Consider the following 20453-nt stretch of genomic DNA (forward strand, 5'->3'; position numbering starts at 1 on the left):
AGGGATTGTTGCGAACACTAACGTGATCATTTTCCCCTTATTTAAAACCTTTTAGTGGCTTCCCATCACACCTTTTTTTTTTTTTTTTTTGGTGGCTGGCCAGTACAGGATCTGAACCCGTGACCCTGGTGTGATCAGTACCACGCTCTAACCAGCTAAGCTAACCGGTCAGCCCCCCGCTGCTTCCTTCCAGTCCTTGTCCTCAGCCCTCTCCCTCCCGCTCGGTGCTTCAGCCCGTGCCTGCCTTCCTCTCTTTGCTCAGTAACCTCTGTTTGTTCTCTGGGTCTCAGCTCAAACAGCACCTCCCCAGAGAAGCCTTCTTGGACCTCGCTGTCCAGGCTGACTGCCCCCCTTAGAGGCTCTCCTGCACCACACCCCTCTTCCCCAACACCGGTCAAGCTGCCGTGCTAGGCTTGCTGTGGGTCTTTGGTTAACATCTGTCTCCTTCTGGTCCTTGTGTTGCATGGCTCAGGGACCCTGTTGGGTCTTGCCTTCCACCCTCTCCCCAGCCCCTAGCAGGAGAGCAACACTGATTGTTGAATAATGAATGAATGAATGAATGAATGAATGAATGAACAAAGCACCCCGGGTGAATTTTGCAGTATTAGATAGTGTTTGAGTGTGTACCTGTGTGTAAGGTGGGGATTCACAAAAGAAGTGGCTCAGTCTCTGGCCTTCAAGCTGGTTCCAGTGGTAAACATGCACTGAGAACCAAGAGAGGCTCACCCCTGTGCCCCTCCTCAGCCTCTGACCTGACACCTACATCTGGAGCCTGGAGCCCCTCCAGAGGCTTTGGAAAGTAGCAGTCATTGCCATATCTCACTACCCATGGACTGTTTATACCAGGTTCTACTGCAGAGGATTGGACCTAATGAATTTGCACAGGACCCTGAGTGGCCCGCACAAGGCCACCAGTAGGATCTCTATATACAACACCCTTCTTCCTCCCTCCTGGTGTCCCAGGAACTCTCCAGACTCCTTAAAGCTGTCTGCCCGGCCTCTTGGACCTGATGCATCAGACTGTCTCAATCCCCAGCCCACCCTCCTCTGGGATGGAGCCTTGATGTCCTCAGCCAGCCCTGTTCATTCGCCTCTCCTGGAGGGGCCTGGGTGCTCTTCGTACAGAACAGAGGGCTTCTTCTTTGTCAGGACCCCCTCCCATCTCCACCTCCGTGGACTGGTTCAATGGGGCCCAGTCAAGGTTAAGGTAAGCCTCTTGAGGGTGAGCCACATGGAAAGGCAAGGTGTGGATGTCGGCCTTGCAGAGCAGGCCTTGACAGGCAGGAGTCCTCTCTGGGGCTCTCTGGCCTGAGCCCCACCTCCCTGTCATCTAGCACCTGGCCTGACTCTGAACCCAGAAGTCATGTGTACCTGAATAACCCCCCTGTCTGAAACCTCTGACCTGACAGTTTCTGAGCTCCTGGCCTTAGAAGGACTGACCCTGGGGTGGCTGGGGTTAGCCTTTCAAGTCCCCTTGTGCCCCCCGCTCTCCAGGACGGTGGGCAGGCTCACCGGACAGCAGCCACTGCAGCCTCTGGATGTAGCGCCGGATCACCTTCTCCAGGCAGCTGATGTACACGTCAATTTCCCTCAGCGTCCACCGCACGTGTCTTGTCACGCCCTGGATTAAGGCAGGTGATGGCAAATTCCCCTGCCCCCCAGAAGCTTTTTCTTCATATCCCCATCACCCCCTAAAACAGTTTATTCCATGTAGTTAACAATTCCCAAAACATCTGTTAAGCATACATCTCTGTTGGTTTGTTTAAAAGCTTTTTTTTCTTTTGTTAAACTACCAGATTTATGGTTCTACAAAGGAGTGGAGGAATTAGGATGATGGTTTTGTAGCAAATGCAGTCATTGTAATAATAAAAAACATAATACCTCTGAATTTTAAAATTGAAAACACTTAATGGTAGGGTGGGAGGTCCATAAATTTCAAACTGAATGATGACCTTGGATGGAGAGGAGACCATGGTCACAAATTCTTCTGGTGGATAATTTTGAATTTTGTGGCTATTTTAATTGCCTCTAATCTTTTGTTTTGGTTTGGTTTTGGAGGCTGGCTGGTACAGTCATCCGAACCTTGACCTTGGTGTTATAACACCACGCTCTAACCACCCCCTAATGTTGGTGACATAGTATGAAAGGGCAAGAAGGGAAATGATTAAATTTTCACTTTGTTCTACTGTCCAAGCAATGAAAAAACATTACCCAAAAACTAAACAATAGAGGTAAAAACCCCTTACTGCAATCATAACCCCCATTTGCTGCCATCTGCCACCAGCAGTACTGGGAGTGCAGAGTTCTTATTGGGGAACATGTCAGTCATGGCCCTGTGTTCTCAGCAGATCTTTCTAATTCTCACTCCAATGAGCCCAGCTGCCCTGGAGTGTGATCTCAGCCCCTGGGGGTGACTTTTCTTCCAGCAGGATTCTGCACCTCCTGCTGTCTTAGGGCAGCCCCACTTTGGGCGGGGAATAGAGGCCCTGGTGCCCAACGCTGCTCTCTGCCATGTGCCGCTGAGATGAGGCAGGAGTTGCAGGAGAAAAACAACAAAAAGTGCGACTCACATTGACCTCTATGCTGGGGAAGAGGCTGCAGTGTTTGCCTGGCGTCGACCTCTGTGCCAACTTTTGATGCGCACAGTTGGGACCGATGCATCGGGAGATCTCCATCTTCAGTTTCCTTAGCCCATAATTTGCTATCCACTGTAGAATGAAGGAAACAACTATGGGCTTGGGTAACTCAGGCTTAATTGAAAGATTGTCTGACTCATCCATTAAAAGCTCATGTTTGAAATCTGTCTCAAGAGAAAGGAATAACAGGCATCTAGATTGGAAAAGACAAAGTCAAACTGTCCTTGTTAGCAGATGATATGATTCTATATAGAGAAAAACCTAAAGACGCTACAAAAAACCTCTTAGAACTGATAAAAGATTTCAGTAAAGTCTCAGGGTACAAAATCAACAGCAAAAATCAGTAGCATTTTTATACTCCAGCAATGAACTAGTGGAAAAAGAAGTCAAGAAACCTAGCCCATTTACAATAGTCACCAAAAAAATAAAATTCCTATGAATAAATTTAACCAAGGAGGGGTAAGATCTCTACTATGAGAAAAACAAATCACTGCTGAAAGAAATAAAAGAGGACACAAAAAGATGGAAAGACATTCCATGCTCTTGGATTGGAAGAATTAACATTGTGAAAATGTCCATACTACCCAAAGCAATCTACAGGTTCAATGCAATCACCATCAAAATACCAATGACATTCTTCACAGAAATAGAAAAACCTAACATTCACACAGAACAACAAAAGATCCTGAATAGCCAAAGCAATCCTGAGCAAATAAATAAATAAAATAAAGCCAGAGGCATAACACTACCTGACTTCAAATTATACTACAAAGCTATACTTTTCACTATATACCAAAATTAACTCAAAGTGGATTAAAGACTTAAATATACGTCATGAAACTATAAAACTCCTAAAAGAAAACATAGGGGAGACACTTCAGGAAGTAGAACTGGGCAAAGACTTTATGAATAACACCCCTAAAGCATAGGCAACAAAAGAAAAAAATAAACAAACAGGATTATATCAAACTAAAAAGCTTCTGCACAGCAAAGGAAACAACTAAAGGATCAAAAAGACAACCTACAGAATGGAAGAAAACATTTGCAAATTATGCATCTGAAAAGGGATTAATATCCAGAACACACAAGGAACTCAAATAACTTAACAATAAAAAAACAATTACCCAATTTAAAAATGGGCTAAGCAGCTGAATAGGCATTTCTCAAAAGAAGATATACAAATGGCCAACAGTCACATGAAAAAATGCTCAACATCACTAAGAATCAGGAAAATGCAAATCAAAACCACACAGAGATATCATCTCACCCTAGTTAGACTGGCCATTAGCAAAAAGACAGAATAACAAATGCTGGTGAGGATGTGGAAAAAGGGGAACCCTCTTACACTGTTGGTGGGACTGTAAATTGGTGCAGCCATTATGGAAAACAGTATGGAGGTTTCTCAAACAACTATAGATAGAGCTATCATATGATCCAGCAATTCCACTGCTGGGTATATACCCAAAGGAATGGAAATCATCATGTTGAAGGGACACCTGCACTCCCATGTTTATCGCAGTTCTATTCATAATAGCTAGGAATTGGAATCAACCTAAATGTCCATTGTTGGATGACTGGACAGGGAAAATGTGGTATATATATACACAATGGAATACTACTCAGCCATAAAAAAGAGTGGAATTCTGCCATTCGCAGCAACATGGATGAGCTTGGAGAAAATTATGTTAAATGAAATAAGCCAGGCACAGAAAGAGAAATACCACATGTCCTCACTCATAAGTGGGAGCTGAAAAAATAAACAAGTAAATAAAAAAAGAAAGATACAACAATCATTCATTGAACTTTCAAAAGGAGAGAACAGAACTGAGGCCACCAGAGTTGGGAAAGGGGGAGGGGGACAGGGGGCTAGTGAGAAATTGGTAAAGGGCCCCCCAAAATGATTACATTGTATAATGCTGAACATACTAATTGTCCTGATTGGAGCATCACATACTGCACACAGGTATTGATATTCAATTCTGTACCCCACAGATATGTACAATCAACTATGTTTCAATAAAAATTTAATTAATTTTTAAAAAGAAATCTGTCTCATGCTGGGAATGTGGGTCTCCTAGGTCCTCACTGAGCATTCGATGCATGCAGGTTCCTTCCCTGGCTCTTGTGAAAGATGCACAAGGAATGTGGGGAGGAAGTGGAGAAAACGTGTTGAGCATCTGCTGCTACTCCCTAGTCTAGTGGACATTGCTACTTTTGACCCTCCTCCACAAAATTTGGGTAGAAAGCCAATCAAGGCTTTGGTCTAAAGTCCAAACTCTAACCCAGTTAGGATAATTTCCAGTCCCAATGAGAGAGACAAGAACGACCAGGTGCAAAGCCATCAGAGCACGGCACCTGGGACTGGCCCATCAGAACCACACTGACTGGTTGAACGGTTGTGGGAAGAAAGGTGTTAATCTTCTGGATAAGAACAGGAAGAGGGGTTTCTGTTGCTTGCAACTGAAAGGGTCTGACACCACTAAACACTCTACACAAAATACACTTTAATTAACCCTTACATCAGTCTTATTAGATGGGTATGATTGTCTTCATTTTACAAGCAAAGACATTGACATTGAGTGTAGTTAAGTGACTTGCCCAAGGTCACCCTGCTAGGAAGGGGCAGACCCAGACTTTGAACTTAGGTGTACTTAAGCCTTATTCCACCTGTTACAGTCATTCTTAGTGGGCTTGTCCTCATTTCCAAGTACTCCCACCCTCCTAGACGTGACGGCTGGCAGAAAGAATTACTGCGTATGGGGTGTGTGCTGGTGCAGATGACTTAGTACCTCCTCGCTGGAGCAAACTGTGTCCTTTCTGGGCAACTCAACAGAAGAGCTGGTTCTTCTTATACCCCCTCTTTGAGGGTACCTCCTGTACACCGAGCCTGGGAGGAACAGCACAGGTCACTTTGTGCCCCCCTTTTTACTCCTCTCCCCACACTGCTCCCTCTTTTATACCAGTTGCACATCAATCAAGTCAGTTCTAAAATTCTTTAGGTGCAATTTGCTGAGAGGTGGACAGGGAGGCTGTTGGGTGGGTCGGGGGAAGGCTGCCTGGGACCTCCCACGCAGCAGTGAATTGCTACTGAGCCTACCATTAGACAGCAATCAATCAGGCTGGTCTAGGAAATCATATCCACCCCCTTCCAATCAGACTGGGAGCTAAAGAAACTGCCCCTAGTGGACCTCAGGAGATCTCATCTTCAGTGCTGACTTTCTCATTCCTTGGCCAGTGTCAAGACGTCACACTCTCGTTTCCCTGGACTGGGAGGACTGAGCTGTTTGAGGACAGGCCTGCTGCAGAAGCACCCTGCTCGTGGCCTGGGATAGCTGGGTGGGGGTGTCTCCTTCCCACAGGGCGAGGGGGCTGTCCAGACACTTGTGTAGCCTCCAACTCACCCACGTTGTCCCCTGTCTCCGTATAGAACAGCAAGAGAGATGTCTCCCCTTCCCTCGACTTGGTCTTCCTCCTCCGTTCCTTCGTCCCCTCCTTCACTAGCTGGACTGCAGCTGGAGGACATTGGCTTGTTGGCTGGAGCAGACTCGTGGGTTTCTGTCATAAAGCTGCCCAGCTGGGCTTAGAGACACCTCCTCTCAGCTATACGCCAGCCCTGGACATGGGCCTCCGAGATGGCTTTGAGGCAGCCCTTGCCCCACCCAGGTCTTCTGGCCTTGCCTGGATCATTAAGAGCTGCTGGTCACCAGGCATGGCACTGAGTGCTTCATACACCCCGTTCCACTGCACCCTCGCAGACCCCAGTTTACAGATGTAGCAAGTCGGACGCAGAGCTGGGAAGAGGTAGAGCAACGATCCCACCCCGGTCTGCTGACCCCAGAACTCTGCTCTGAGCCACTCTGCCATGTCTTTGACATGAGGAATAAGATACAAGGTCTTGGGTTCTATGAGCTTTCATAAAAATAGTGATGGCCTATCACGACTAGATGGCACAATATTTGCAGCCCCTCTGAGCCTGAAGTCCCTCACCGGTCAAATGGGGAGTGGACAGAGTACCTACTGCACAGGATTGGTTGGCACAAGCTTTGAATGGGACAGTCTTAGATCATCCTGTCTGCACATGATCAAGATGCATGAGCATTGATCATTTGAGTCCATGCCTCTTCCATGCTCGGGCTGTCCCTCCACCCCCGGTGTGACCACGGCTGTGCCTTACCTGGTGAGACACCTGCTCTGCCACCGAGTGGACACCATTTCACAGTTTTCAAGCAAGGGCTCTTCTCTCTGTCAGGGTCATCTTTAATGTTCTAGAAAACAGGCCATCTTTCCCATCAGAGATCTGTTCTCTGTGGCAGTCAGTACCCAGTCACCCCAAGCTCCACCTGTCAATCAGGAACTTTTGCAGGGAGAGGCCAAAGGGAGTGGACTCCTCAGACACGTCTGGCCCATCTCCTGCAGCAGACTCAGAGGGGCCTCTGGGTTCTGGGGTGGAAAATGTGTGTGCGTGTGTGTGTGGTATGAGAAGGAGGAGAGGGCGTGCTAGGACAGCGGTGGGGGTTTGCCAGAATATTCTTTTTTTTTTAATTAAAAAAAATTTGTTTTTTAAAATTTAAAAAGATGTCCAGTAAGGGGATCTTAACCCTTGACTTGGTGTTGTCAGCACCACACTCTCCCAAGTGAGCTAACCGGCCATCCCTATATAGGATCTGAACCCGTGGCCTTGGTGTTATCAGCACCACACTTGCCCAAGTAAGCCATGGGCCGGCCCCTTGCCAGAACATTCTTCACCAGTGACCTGCCCCTCCTCCTACTGGAGTGAGATTTCTGGGCCTCCAGTGTGACAAGCAACCATTCAGGCGACTTCTGTGCCTGTTCTGTACCTCAGTTTTAAGGGAGGAGTTCCTTCATTACTAGACACAACTGGAAGGTGGCGACAGTTAAACCAAGCCACCTGGGCCCCATCCCTCCTGAGGAGACCACTGGGTGAGCCTCAGTGGAAAAGGCCTGGATGCTGCCACTCTCGGGAACCCGCAGCCTGGTGTCAAGAGGGCCCATTAGAGGCCATGGCGTGGCCTACACCTCCTCACGCTGAATCAGCTCAGGAACCACTAAAGGCCCAAGAGGCAGACCCTGAGATTCTGCGTTTCGGCCCAGAATTTGGGAAGGCAGGAGAGGGTGATGGCCTGGACTGGCTCCGGAACCTGGTGCAGTTCACTGGAGAAGACAGTGCCCATATGCACGGAATCCCCTGGAAGGGCAGCCCGTCGACTGGGAATAACCTACAGAGGGTCTGGGTGGTTTGTCCTTCTGGAAATGTGCTATGGTCACAAGGGGCTGTCCATCAGTGTGACACTGAGGAGCTCACAGGTGTCACTGCCCTTCTGCCACAAGCACTGCTGCACCTGGGCTCTTCCCTCTAGAGGCCCCTCCTGACTGCTGAGGTGTCGGAGATGGGGGGTGTTTTGTGCAGGACACATTTGACAGGCTGTGAATGGGGAGAAGGCCTGGCAGGCGCGGGTTCACCCTCGGGCTCCTATTAGGCCCCTGCTAAGCCTTGGGCAGCAGCAGCAGGAGCCTGAGTTAGACACCTGAGTTCCCCTGACCCCGAAGGACCCTCCAGGATCAGCCATCAGACGTGAGGTGGGTGCCAATACCATGGCGTGCTTCGTACCAGGCCAGGGAGCAAAGCCGGACCAGGCAGGAAAAGCCAAAGGCAGGGTGGGGGAGGCCAGAAGTGCCCCCAGAGCTGAGAAGCAGCTCCCCCAAGGGGAGTCCCTCTCCCTAGAGGCCCGGGTGGGATGCACCCCCGGGACACTCACCACGGAAGCCCCTGACCCCACCCCTGCTGGCCTGGGGGTCTGAGGCCCTGTCCCCAGCCATGCTGAGATCTAGGAAAGACCAGGAGACAATTGGGAGCAAAATCCTCCAAGTGTTATTAGGGAGGGAGTCAAACCGTTCTGGCCATCGAAGGGGCTGTGGACTTGGGAGGACGGAGTTTCTCGGGCTGACTTCTCTTCTTGGGCATCTTCGGCTTTTCTCTCGGGAGGGCAGCACTTTCCAGTTCTTTTCCCGACTGCTTCTTCAGGGAGGCCACCAGTAAGGCACACTGCAGGGGGATTGGGAGAGTCAGCAGCACTCACAGCCACCGTCGACAAACAGACACACACACACAGCAGGAGAGAGACTGGGTCCACTGGAGTCCCTGGAGTCCCCTGGACTCCTCTTCTGTCCCTAGAATGCTGCCTGGTGCTGAGAGTGCTGCAGATCATGCCGATTAACAAGTACCATGTATGGACTGGGACACACCAGACACTGGGCTGGTTAGTGCCTGGGGTTTGCCGTCAAGCCAACAAGACAGGCCAACTATGCCCGCAGGGCAGGTGCTATCTCATCCCCATTTTACAGATGAGGACACCAAATCTCCATGAGATTCAGGTTCCTGCCCAAGGCCACACTACTAGTCTGTAGAGGAGTTTCAGTTCAAACCCAGGTGGGTCTGGTTCCAGAGCCAGTGCTCTGTCCATTGTAAGTGCTGCTGCAGGATAACGGAGTAACACTTGGTTCCTTTGGCTCACAAATTTCTCAACTGCCTGAAAGCTTCTCCAGTAATCATTCTCAATCAAAGTACTAGAAGACACCATTCGAATGTAAATTCGCAGTTTAAGGAGGGGTGGATTAAGCTAGTGTGGCTCATTAACACCTCATGAATGAGTTTCTCATGTGAAGAATGGGACTGATATGCCCCTAAGGAGGGATTTTAAAAAGCACCAAATGACAGTTAAGGACCGACATAGATGAGAGAAGCAGAAACCACAGAGTTCCACGGCCTTCCATGGCGTAGGATTGCCTGGTTAGTCCCTTTGCAGGTGGGTGTGCGTGAGCGTGTGCTCTGGTGCGTGGAGCGGGGCTGCTCACACATCTCTGCTGGTCGTTCTCAGAGGGTCAGGTAAAGAGGAGGCCAGGTCTGCTACTAAACAGAGCATGTTAGACGCAGATCACGTGAGGCAACTTCTTCATTTCAGGAAGAGGCAACACAGACTGGATCTGCTAGTTAAGCCTCACGTGAAAGGAAGAGGTATTTTTAAAAATAGATTTTTATGAATGTGACATCGAGTTGTATGATGGTTATGATAATCCATGCCCAGGCTTTTGACCAGGGCATTTCATGATTGCCCCACGCTAATTAAAAATTCCTGGACCTCCTTTAGTTATAGTGAGTCATTTGTAGCTCTCAGAAAGGAGCCCATATTCCAAGTGAAAGGAATAGAGATGCCAAATGCAAAACTTTTTGTCTTCACTTTGGTACTCTTGCAGTTTTTTTCTTCTTTTTGGCGGCTGGCTGATACATCTTACAATTTTTAACACAATATTTTTTGTAAAAAAAAAGCACCAAAGAAGGTCCTTTCAGGGAGGACACCTAAGGTGTGTCTGGGGGAGCCCCAGATCTGTTGATTCGATGGCTGTGGAGGAAAAGAACGTGGAGGCGTGGCCCTGCCCTCCCAGGAGACCACAGTCTAGTCGGGGAGATGAGTCCTTCTGCAGATGATGGCAACGAAACTGTGAGTTGGGCTGAGTCTCCTTCGCAGGATCCTCCCCTGCCTCTGCCATGCTCCGTCCATCCCCATGGCTTGAACTGCCCCAAATCTCTATCTCCAGCTGTATCTTCTCCCATCTGCAGGATGCCCTCAGTTGTCATCTCACAGGCTCCACAAGCTCTTCTTTATCCCAGCCCGCCTCCCTGCACACTTCCATGGGCTCTTCCTCCTGTCTTCTCTCTTTTGGTCAATGGCATCACTGTCTACGGGTCCCCCAGCAAGAAACGGGGCAGCTACTCTGGGTTTCTTCTTCTCCCTCACCCAGCACACCCAATCAGTCACAAGTCTGATCAATTCTTCCTTAAATGTTCTCACATCCATGCCCTTATTTCCTCTCTCATCACTATGGAGTAATCTGGCCCCTTCATGCTCCCTTCTCTGAGGAAGTAACAATTTAATGTGTCTTGAATAAAAAGGATCAAGCCAGGGAAGACCTGGAAGGAGAGTGGCAGGTGGAGCAAGCAGCAGGTGCGAAGGGCCTGAGTTTAGAAAGAGCTCAGGAATGAGCTCGCTGTGTTCAAGGAACTCAGAAGTGGCCAGAACATGCAGCATACAGGCCTGAAACCAATGACACAGGAAACACTCATCTTTCACCTGAAGCCTTGGGTGTCACGCACCAGGGCAGGAAGAGGGAAGCTGGCCTGGATGAATTGTGTCCCCCAAAAGATGCTGAAGTCTGAACTCCCAGTACCTGTGAATGTGAACTGACTTGGGAATAGAGTCTTTGTAGATGTAATTAAGATGTAAGTTAAGAAGGGATCATGCCGGAGTAGGGTGGGCCCTTAGTCTAGTGTGACTGGAGTCCTTGGAGGAGGAGGAGAGGTGCAGATACAGGGAGAAGACAGCCATGGAAGATGAGGCAGAGACTGGAGTTATACTGCCACAAAGCATGGAATGCTCAGGATTGCCGGTGACTAAGACTCCCTCCTTGATCAGACTTTAATCAGGATCCTCTGAGTCATCTTCTCAACCAGGCCTCAACTTTGGCCCATTGTCCCCAGTTTTAGCAAAGAGTCCTGTTAAGTCAGTTTAGTGGGAGCCCCCCCTCACCTCATCAAGTTCTTCATACCCTGTGCTTGAAAGCTAAGCCCTCGGCCTGCCGTTAGCAAGAATTGCATGCAGCGAGGATCCCCTGCTCTTGACATCTGACCGAGTGCCCCTCAGTCGTTTTCCACCTGCTGACCTGCCTGCTGGCTCTACATCCCCCACTATCTTTCCCGTTATTTGGAGTTGAGTTCAATCTCTCTCCCCTCTTGCAACAGTCTAAGTAAAATCTTCCTTGCCATTTTTAACAAGCATCCAGTGTGATTTTTTTTTTTTTTTAAAACACCAGTCACCACCAGAAGCCAGGAGGAGGCAGGGATACCCACAGCATACCTTTTGCGAGTAGTCGAGAGCCTTTTCCATCTCTGACATGATGGAGTTGATGTCATCACTGTCACAGATGCCTGGAGACAAAGCATGTCGTGAGTGTGGGGAGGGGCCTGTATCTTAGCGTGTGTCCACATCTGGATGCACGAGGGCCATGTAGAGGTGACTGGAGCCTGAGGGGCAGGGTGGGGACTTAATGTGCTGAACTGACCAGTGCCCCCTCCCACCCCCGCACCATCCAGGAGTGAAGGGGGTGAGCAGGTGCAGCGTGGTTACCTACAGCGGGTGACCCTGGCACTTGCCCACAAGAAGATTAGGTTAGGTGCAAAGGTCCTACTATTCAGTGAGTAAAAAGATCCCCTGGGATTATTTACAGTAGCTAATGTGTGTAGTGAACATCGATGTCTCCTTTGAGAGGGTCTGGAGTGTAAAGACTAAGACAACAGACCCTGAAGCTGGCCTGTCTGGGTTCAACCTCTGGTTCCACCACTTAATTATCTGTGTGCTTCCGGGCTCAGCTACCTCATCTGTAAAATGAGAACAGTAATCCCCACAAATCATGATATGCGTAAAATGCTTAGAACTGTGTCTGGTATTTAATAGTTGTTCAGTAGGTGTTTGCCATTACTAGTGATATTCTCCAATAACACCTTAAACGTACATGCCCAGCACTGTCATGAAAGAAAGAGCCAGGAAAGAGGACCCCAGAGTTCCAGCCCCAGTTACAGCACTAACCTTGTGACTGTGGCAGATCACGTCCCAGGGAGTCACTTTGTCTGTGACTCAGGGAGGTAGGAGTGCACTTGTGTGTCCCAGCCAATCACTCCTGTACCACTGTCACGGTTTCTGTCTTGTCTACGTGCCAGATAAACCACTATCTATTTACATGTATTTTTTAATCCATTCACTTTTTGTTTACTTAAAAGTATATTTGAAACAGAAAATTTATGTCACTGCTGACGATGGAAAGCAGCATTTTTCTAACATATGTTAAAACAAGCATATAACTATCACAATAAAAAAAATTTTTGCTCCATGTACCATCTACAATTATCTGTTTTGTTGGTGGCTGGCCAGTGTGGGGATCCGAACCCCTGACTTTGGTGTACAAGGCTGTGCTGTAAGCAGCTGAGCTAACCTGCCAGCCCCGCATCTACAATTATCTTGCTGGCCACCTGTCGTAAACATACCACCCTTTGGGAAACAGTACTCTAAGGGGTTTTTAGGGTGTCTTCCAACTCTGACATTCTAAACTACTTCTCAAGTTTTACTTTTTAAAAAAACTTTTTTAAAATTGTGGTAAACTATACACAACATGAAATTGACCATTTAAATAATTTTTGAGTGTATGGTTCAGCGGCAATCAGTACACTCACATTGCTCTGCAACCATCACCACCACCCATCTCCAGAACAGTAGTTTTACATTTTTAAATGTGATTTTCACTGACACTTTTCTGGAATGTATCTATGGCCTAAGGAAGCTATGTAGGTGCTGTGACAACTGTCTGCAAAGAAAGAGATGGAGGGACCAGGTGACACTCACGCACCTGTGTCTCCAAACCAGTGGAAGCGGCCACCAGTAGCCCGGGTGGCCTCCCTGTAGGCGGTGGCCGTGTCCGTGCGGCTGGCGTAGCAGGCGGGGGGTGTGGTGTCCATCTGAGGCTCGCCCACGTAGAAGAGACACACGTTCAGCTGGAGGTCGCAGCCCCTGCAGGCCTCGGCCATGTAGGCGCTGAGCGTGGGCTGTGGGTGGAGAGGAGGCAGGAGGGGCCCACAGCTCAGGTCTGTTGAACTTAATAATCTTTCTAGAGGGCCTACTGTGTGCCTGGTTTAGTACTTGGCACTGAGGATTGAAAGAGATGAGCCCGGGTCACAACTTCTCTCAACATCTGGATGGGGTATGGCCAGGGCACTGGCCCCGAGAGCCTGATGACACCCAGTGTGGTCTGTAGACCAGCAGCATCCTTGTGCCCTGGGAGCTTGTTAGAAATACAGACTCTCAGGCTGTACCCAGACCTCCTGAACCAGGACCTGCATTTTTTTTTTTTTTTTTCGTGACCGGCAACGGATCGCAACCCTCAATGTCGCGCCCGTACCGGACCAGGACTGGCAACGGAATCACAACCCTCGGTGTTGCCCCCGCACCTCGCTCAGCCAGTGAGCGGGAACCGGTCTGTATGTGGGATCCGAACCCTCGGCGGGAGTTGGCGCACTGTAGCAGTGCGCCACCGGGCCGGCCCCCAGGACCTGCATTTTAACAGCACCCAGGTGCTTGTCTGCATGCTAAAGTTTGAAAAGCTCTGGCTTAGAAAATCATGCTGGACACCAACGTCAAGGGTTCGGATCCTTGTACTGGCCAGCCGCCAAAAAAGAAGGAAAGAAAAGAAAAATAGTGCTGGAGAGACCACTGTGAGGCACCCATGTTGGGGAAGATGGACAGGGTGACAAACGGAAACAGACACCCCAGATGTAGCCCACCCACCATGTCCTGGTCGGGGATGCCCCCCACGAAGAGGTAGATGCCCTGTGACTGGTGTTTGTCTTTGTCCATGAAGTCCACTTCTACGGCCTTCCGCAGGGCACCAAGGACGTTCCTTCCACCCTGACACCTCAGGCTCAGGGCCCACCTGGGGAGGCAGAGACAGTGATGCTGAGTGAGGCCACCTCTAAGGCCACAGAGGGGAAGGGCAGTGAACAGAGGCAGTTGTTTTCTGATTTCTGTCTGAGGCCGTTCGAGGGCAGGGACTCAGGAGAGCTACCTCCTGGTGGAAAGGGAGACAGAGAAAATACCACCAAGGCTGCCCTCGGTTCCAGCAGCTGGAAATCTCTGTCCGTCACCTACCGCCAGGCGCTCTGTAAATTGTCGTGGCTCACGGGAACCATCTCAGGCCTCCAGCTTTCGATGGTGCTTCCAAACCTTTGAAGGAAGCAAAGAGGGCTTGTTCTCAGCCAGGGGGTGTCTACTCTGTGGCTCAGCTCTTTGGGCTCAGCAGGCTTTTAGAGGGTCATAATTCTGACACCCCTCAACATGTTAGGATGTCACTGGCCTAGGCCAGCCATGAGATTTCCTTGCTGGTCATGACATGCCCCAGCATGACATGCCCCTACCTCCAATTTCTGCTAACTCTTTGCTCTCTATTCTCTTGGATTTAAAGAAAAATGCATATGTAAATATATATTTACAGAAATGGAATTATACAATATATACTATTCATAGCCTGCTTGTTTCCATTCCTTTAGACTTACTGAGGACATTTTCCACACACATTCACATAAATCTCCCTGGTTCTTTTCCATGGGTGCACAGTATCCCACTGCCAGGATTATTTTACCAATTTCCTCTTGAAGTTCATATAGTTTGTTTCCAGGTTTATCCACTACTAGAACTCTGCATGAAACATCCCTGTGCAGTTATCTTTGCACAGTCATCTTCGTATTTCTGCAGGATGATTCAAAAAGGTTTAACTGAAGGAACAAAGAATATAAACAACAAATTTTAATACAAAGGGCTATACGGAATTATGCTTCCACCAACGGATTCCAGAACACGCTTCTCATATCATCACCAGCACTAGTGTTATTAATCTTTTAAATATTCGCCAATCTGAATTGCAAAACAAATTACAACTCCTTGTTTTCAGAGCAGTGAGCTCGATCTCCAGATGCAACGTGCTCCTTCATCTTCTGCTTCCTTCCCCACTGCTGCCAGATCTGACTCTGTTTCCCTGTGACACCCTCCTGCCTCTGGCCTCCCCACGCCTCGTCTCCTGGTCTCCTCCTGCCTCTGGCTGCTCCTTCCTTGTGCTCCTCTGGTGGGTCCTTCCTTGCCCCTCCACGTGGTGGTGGCCCCCAGGTGCTGTCCTGGTGTCTTCTCCCCACCTCACCTCTCCACGGGCACAGTTCAGGCACTACCACCTTCTCCAGCATAGGACCGAAGTGCTGATGGCTCAAAAACCAGTATTTTTCATGGAGCTCCTAACAGGACATTTCCTTTTGGGGATCTCCAAACTCTTGAGAATCTTACGCTCTTCATGCTTAAAATGATCTTCCCCTTCAAAGATCCACTGTACTTGGGACATCATCTTTTCTGTACCGTGTCCTCATCTCTTCCAGCCAAACAGTGGCCACGTCCTATGGGTCCTGACCTCTGCCACGCTTCCCTTCCTTGCATTTCCATTGCCTTGGCACACGCCTGCTCAACACTGGGGCAGACCATTGCAGGAGTCCAACTGGTCTCCTCCCCTCTGGTATTACACCCCTTCAACTCACCCTTCATAGCTTGAGCATTTGAAGAAGCAAATCTGATCATATTATGACCTTGCTTAAAATCCTTCAGTGCCTGTGTATCCTACTGTGTAGGAAACTCCCGGACATGGTCTATTTCAGTCCTCCATCATCTGGTGGCTTTGTCATGCACAATCTCTCCCTCTCACCCCCACGTCCATACTGAACTACCTGATGGTCCCCCAAAGTTCCATTGTACCTCACACCTCTGTGCCTCCACTCATGCTGTTCCCTCTACTTGGAATGCTCTTTTTCTCCACACCCCGTTGTTCCCATGAGCTAGGTAAACGCTGCTCATTCATCAAGACTCAGCTAAAGGGGCACTTCCTCCATGCAGATTTTCTGACCTGACTCTACCCAGGCAGAACGGACTGATCCTGTCTTTGATACCTCACAGTCCTATATCCTGCCTTATACCTATTTCTACAGAACTTAGTACTTACCATGTCTGTCTCCCACAACCAGGCTGTAAGTTCCTTGAGGACAGGTATGTGTGTATTCATTTCTGTACCCCGCAATGCCCAGCACACTGACTGGTACATGGCAGGTGTTCAGTAAGACTTTGTTAAATGAATGGATGGATAAATGAATGAAAACATTATCTAAAATGTTTCTCTAAGCATTTTTCTGCACCATGTATTAGGGGAAAATCAGGCTCTGGTACAGAATATCTAATATTAACTGCTGATTTAATGAGTTTAGAACATGCCCTATTTCGTGTGAGGTTGGGTAAAAATGTACACTTCAAGAGGGTTCCTTTCTCTCTGTCTTCCCTAATTGGTTAAAATACCATGCAATTTAAAAAACTATATATGTAATATATATAATTATAAAATATACAATTAAAAAAATTTATATATAGTTTTAAAAATGCATGCCATTTATACATAATTAATTAATTAATTAATTATTTTTTTAAAGATGACTGGTAAGGGGATCTTAACCCTTGACTTGGTGTTGTCAGCACCACGCTCTCCCAAGTGAGCCACGGGTCGGACCCTATCATACATATATAATTTAAATTTGAGTTGATATGTATCAAATTTTTATTTAAATTTGGAATTGGAATCCTAAATGTTTGAAATATCATGGCTTGCTAGAACCGAGCTGAGGACCGAAATGAGGGCACGGCTGGGGTCCTTCTTATTCTCTTTTGGGTTCATCGGCCTGGAAGCCAAGTGGGGTAATGGACTGAATTACTTTATCTGGGCTGATCAAGCAGTGTGTTTTGGGGCCACTTATTGCCTTGGCCCTAGTGGGACAGTCCTGCAACCTTTTAATTATTCAGTGCCCCAAATAAGATCACCCAAATCAGATAAACCGATGGCCGTCCCAGAACGCGGGGTGCTCGTAACATCAATATGCGTCATCCAGCTACCCGCCCGAGCTTCAGCCCAGAGAGGGTGTCCAAACACACATGACCAGAAATGATGAGAAACGAGAAACGTACGCGATGAGGTTGAAGTAGTCCTTGTTGGACAGCTGCTCCTCCAGCAGCAGGCGCAGCGAGTGCTGGATATGAATAATGTACATGGAATTGGTCACAGAGACATCGAGCAGTATAACCACCCTAAAGAGAAACACGAGCTTTAAGAGGTGAACCGAATCTCTCAGATAGTGTTCGTTTTGTTCCGTTTTACTATTTAAAGTTTTTTCCAGGGGAATTTTGCACGCCAAATTTATAGCTGGTCAAAATCTTCACGGTTTGAGGCCAGCAGAGGTGGGTTTATAGCAGTAACATAAGGGAGTTGTGGAACCTTCTCTCCCAGGAGGTTCTATAATGGAATAAAGTCACATGGCGGAGACTGTTTAAGGACAGGGGCTTCATCTAATGATTTTCATGCATTTCTTTGTTTTAAAGAGCTAGCATTCAATATTTTTATAGGGCGGGGTTGTTATAGAGAAAACAGAAACAAGGTGAGCAAGTATGATGAGGAATTAGGTATATCTGGACCTTTTGGGAAATGTTTGTATCTTTTGGTTTGCTCTCTCTCTCTCTGTCTTTTAAGGACTCTAGCCCCATTTGCGCTTCTTCTCCTCTGACTACTTCAAATCTCATATTCCCACCTCCCCCAATTCTTGTTTTGAATGGATAGCAAAAGAAAATCCACTGGATTTAGAGTCAGAAGATCTTGGTTCAAGTCCTACTTCCTACCAGCTGTGTGGCCTTAGGCAAGTCATAAAACCTTTCTGATCTTTGGTGTATTTAACTATGAAGTATTTATAATAAGACTCCTGATAAGGTTACTTTGAGAATTAAATTATATCATAGCTGTATAATATTTTGTAAATGGTGATGCATAAATAAGGTACAGGGTGATAATGATGGCTGTAATGAATCCCTATTGTTTCTCCCTGCTCAGCATCCATCACCTCTTCTGGGAACAGCATCCTCATCCTGATTTTCCTTTGGAAAACACCTGAGCCTCTATCAGTCCCTTTGAGCTGGGTGACGCTGATCCCATTCCAAGCTTCAGGGGTGGGCATTTGACCTGGGTAATCAGAACATCACACCTCCCTGGCCAGAGCAAATGGCTCATACATGGGCGGACACCCCAAGCCCTGGGAGTGCTAATCTGGTAGGAAGTCCAGAGATTTGGGGGCTATCTTGCCACCTGGAGGGAAAAGCCTGTCTGAAAACAAAACCAACATAGGAGAAAGCAGAGCCAAGAGATGGAGATAGATTCCTGACATGAAGGAACCTCTGGATCCAGCCATGCCTGAAGACAGCTATCAAATCTATTCTAGAATTTTCATTTACCTTAATCAGACCTGCTTGTTTTGTTTAAGCCAATTTGCCTTTAGATTTTTTAACTAAGAGAATCCTGAGTGCTACCATGATGATATTATTGGTGTTGATGGTGGTGGTGCTGACTTTTTCCTCCTCTGGGGGTTCTGCTGAGAGATTAATGATCTTTAATCTACGTAATGGCTTCTGATGCTACCAACAGGGGATTGATGAGTTTGATAAATGCCGTAACATGCCAGACCCATGAAGGCAAGGGTACTGCTCGGGGAAGGGTACCTTTTTTCACAGACGGTGCCCCAGATTCTTCTGCTGGCCAGAGAGAGCCACTCGATCCGCCTCTCATACATCCACATAGCTCTGCTGAGCTGTTTCTGCAAAAGCATGGGCCACAGTGAGTGAGTGCACAAGGGATGGGCAGTTAAGGGGTTTGGGATGAGGTCGGTGTACTCTGGTCGGCTCTGGGAATGGTATGTCAAGTCCCTGGGTCTCCAGGCAGTATAAACATTCTACTAAATCATGGATGCGTCTGTCGCAAGACCAGAAAGGGGAGTCAAAGTATTTCATTGCATCAAATGGGAGAGAAGATAGATCTTGCCCCAAAGGATTAGAGATTTTGTTTGAGGCGTCCACCTGGGAGGCAAGTGGAAAAAGCTCCAGAGGCGCCTATAGGTGGAGCACAGTCTCTCTTTACAAGAGGGAGTTCAGTCAATGGCTTGGTGTCTCCATAGCACATGGCTCCTTCCTTTTGTCCCCTTTCCTGAACCCCGTATTCTGACTGACTTGACCCATCACTGACCTGGTACTCATATAGGACAGGCCGGTCCACATGAATATTCTTCACTGTCCCGTCATGCCATTCCAACTGTACCATCACCTTCTGCACTCAGGCGTGGGCAGGAGGGAAACGGGAACAGAGGCACATGTAGGGGAGGATTTTAAGTTGAATTTGGGCACTGGGTCCTCCAGATCAGATGCGTGGGAGGGAAATGCACTCTGAGCACATCTGGAGTTGGATTACCCTGTCCCTCGCCCCCCCATGAACACACACACACACACACACACACACACCCCAGCAGCAGCAGATCAGCACCTTGTCTGGAGCTGCAGCAGAGGGCCCTCAGGAGAGCAGTCCCTGAAAGGACCATCCCTGACAGCAAGCCAGGCTGCCTTCTTGGGAAGCTCTTGTGAACATGAGAATCACTGAGGTATGGTTGGAGGGTTTTACAATAGAAACGGAGCCAGAGACCTGAAAACACACTGGCCATGGTTTCTTAGGTTTGGGAGCCCAGATAGACGTTCGTGGGCACTTTGAAAATCCAATTTCTTGGGGCTGTACACTTAGCTCAGTTGGAAAATCCAATGTGTTCATGCTGTTCTTTCATCCTCCACCAAGTCATCATATCCATCTCTCTGTCAGTCCATCCATCCAGTCATTCGTCCATCCACTGCTATATCTACACACCCCTTGCTCCTCTCTTTCCTTTCAGTCTTTCCACTCTTTCTATTCACCTACTATTCCTTCCTTCCACTCCTCCATCCTTACGTTAATTTTTACTTTCATCCTTTCATCTTTCCTTTATTCCACCCTGTCATCCATCCTTCCATTTTCCCTTCTGTCCTCCATCTGTTTACATTTCAATGCATCCATCCATCCATCAATTTATCCATCCCTCCATCCATTATCCATCCATCCATTATCCATCCATCCATTATCCATCCATCCATTATCCACACACCCATCCACCCATCATCCTTTCTCCCACCCACCCATGCACCCATCATCCTTTCTCCCACCCACCCATCCACCCACCATCCTTTCTCACACCCACCCATCCACCCACCATCCTTTCTCCCACCC

General features: G+C 48.1%; 1 protein-coding gene across 1 annotated transcript in view; it reads right to left on the reverse strand.

Moving 5' to 3' along the window:
* Positions 1-20453, reverse strand: part of VWA3A (von Willebrand factor A domain containing 3A) — a gene marked incomplete at its 5' end in the record, with an annotated part of 31916 nt that overhangs the window by 8908 nt on the left and 2555 nt on the right. Inside the window, 13 exons of the mRNA XM_008574235.1 lie at positions 1513-1621; positions 2571-2708; positions 5426-5523; positions 6038-6148; positions 6811-6901; positions 8548-8700; positions 11567-11637; positions 13110-13305; positions 14045-14189; positions 14405-14479; positions 17297-17416; positions 18872-18966; positions 19392-19472. Of these exons, the coding sequence (XP_008572457.1) occupies positions 1513-1621; positions 2571-2708; positions 5426-5523; positions 6038-6148; positions 6811-6901; positions 8548-8700; positions 11567-11637; positions 13110-13305; positions 14045-14189; positions 14405-14479; positions 17297-17416; positions 18872-18966; positions 19392-19472 (1483 nt within the window). The remainder of the gene's footprint in view (positions 1-1512; positions 1622-2570; positions 2709-5425; positions 5524-6037; positions 6149-6810; positions 6902-8547; positions 8701-11566; positions 11638-13109; positions 13306-14044; positions 14190-14404; positions 14480-17296; positions 17417-18871; positions 18967-19391; positions 19473-20453) is intronic.

Source organism: Galeopterus variegatus, unplaced genomic scaffold, assembly GCF_000696425.1.
Source record: "Galeopterus variegatus unplaced genomic scaffold, G_variegatus-3.0.2 Scaffold1016, whole genome shotgun sequence".
Taxonomy (NCBI): Eukaryota; Metazoa; Chordata; class Mammalia; order Dermoptera; family Cynocephalidae; genus Galeopterus; species Galeopterus variegatus.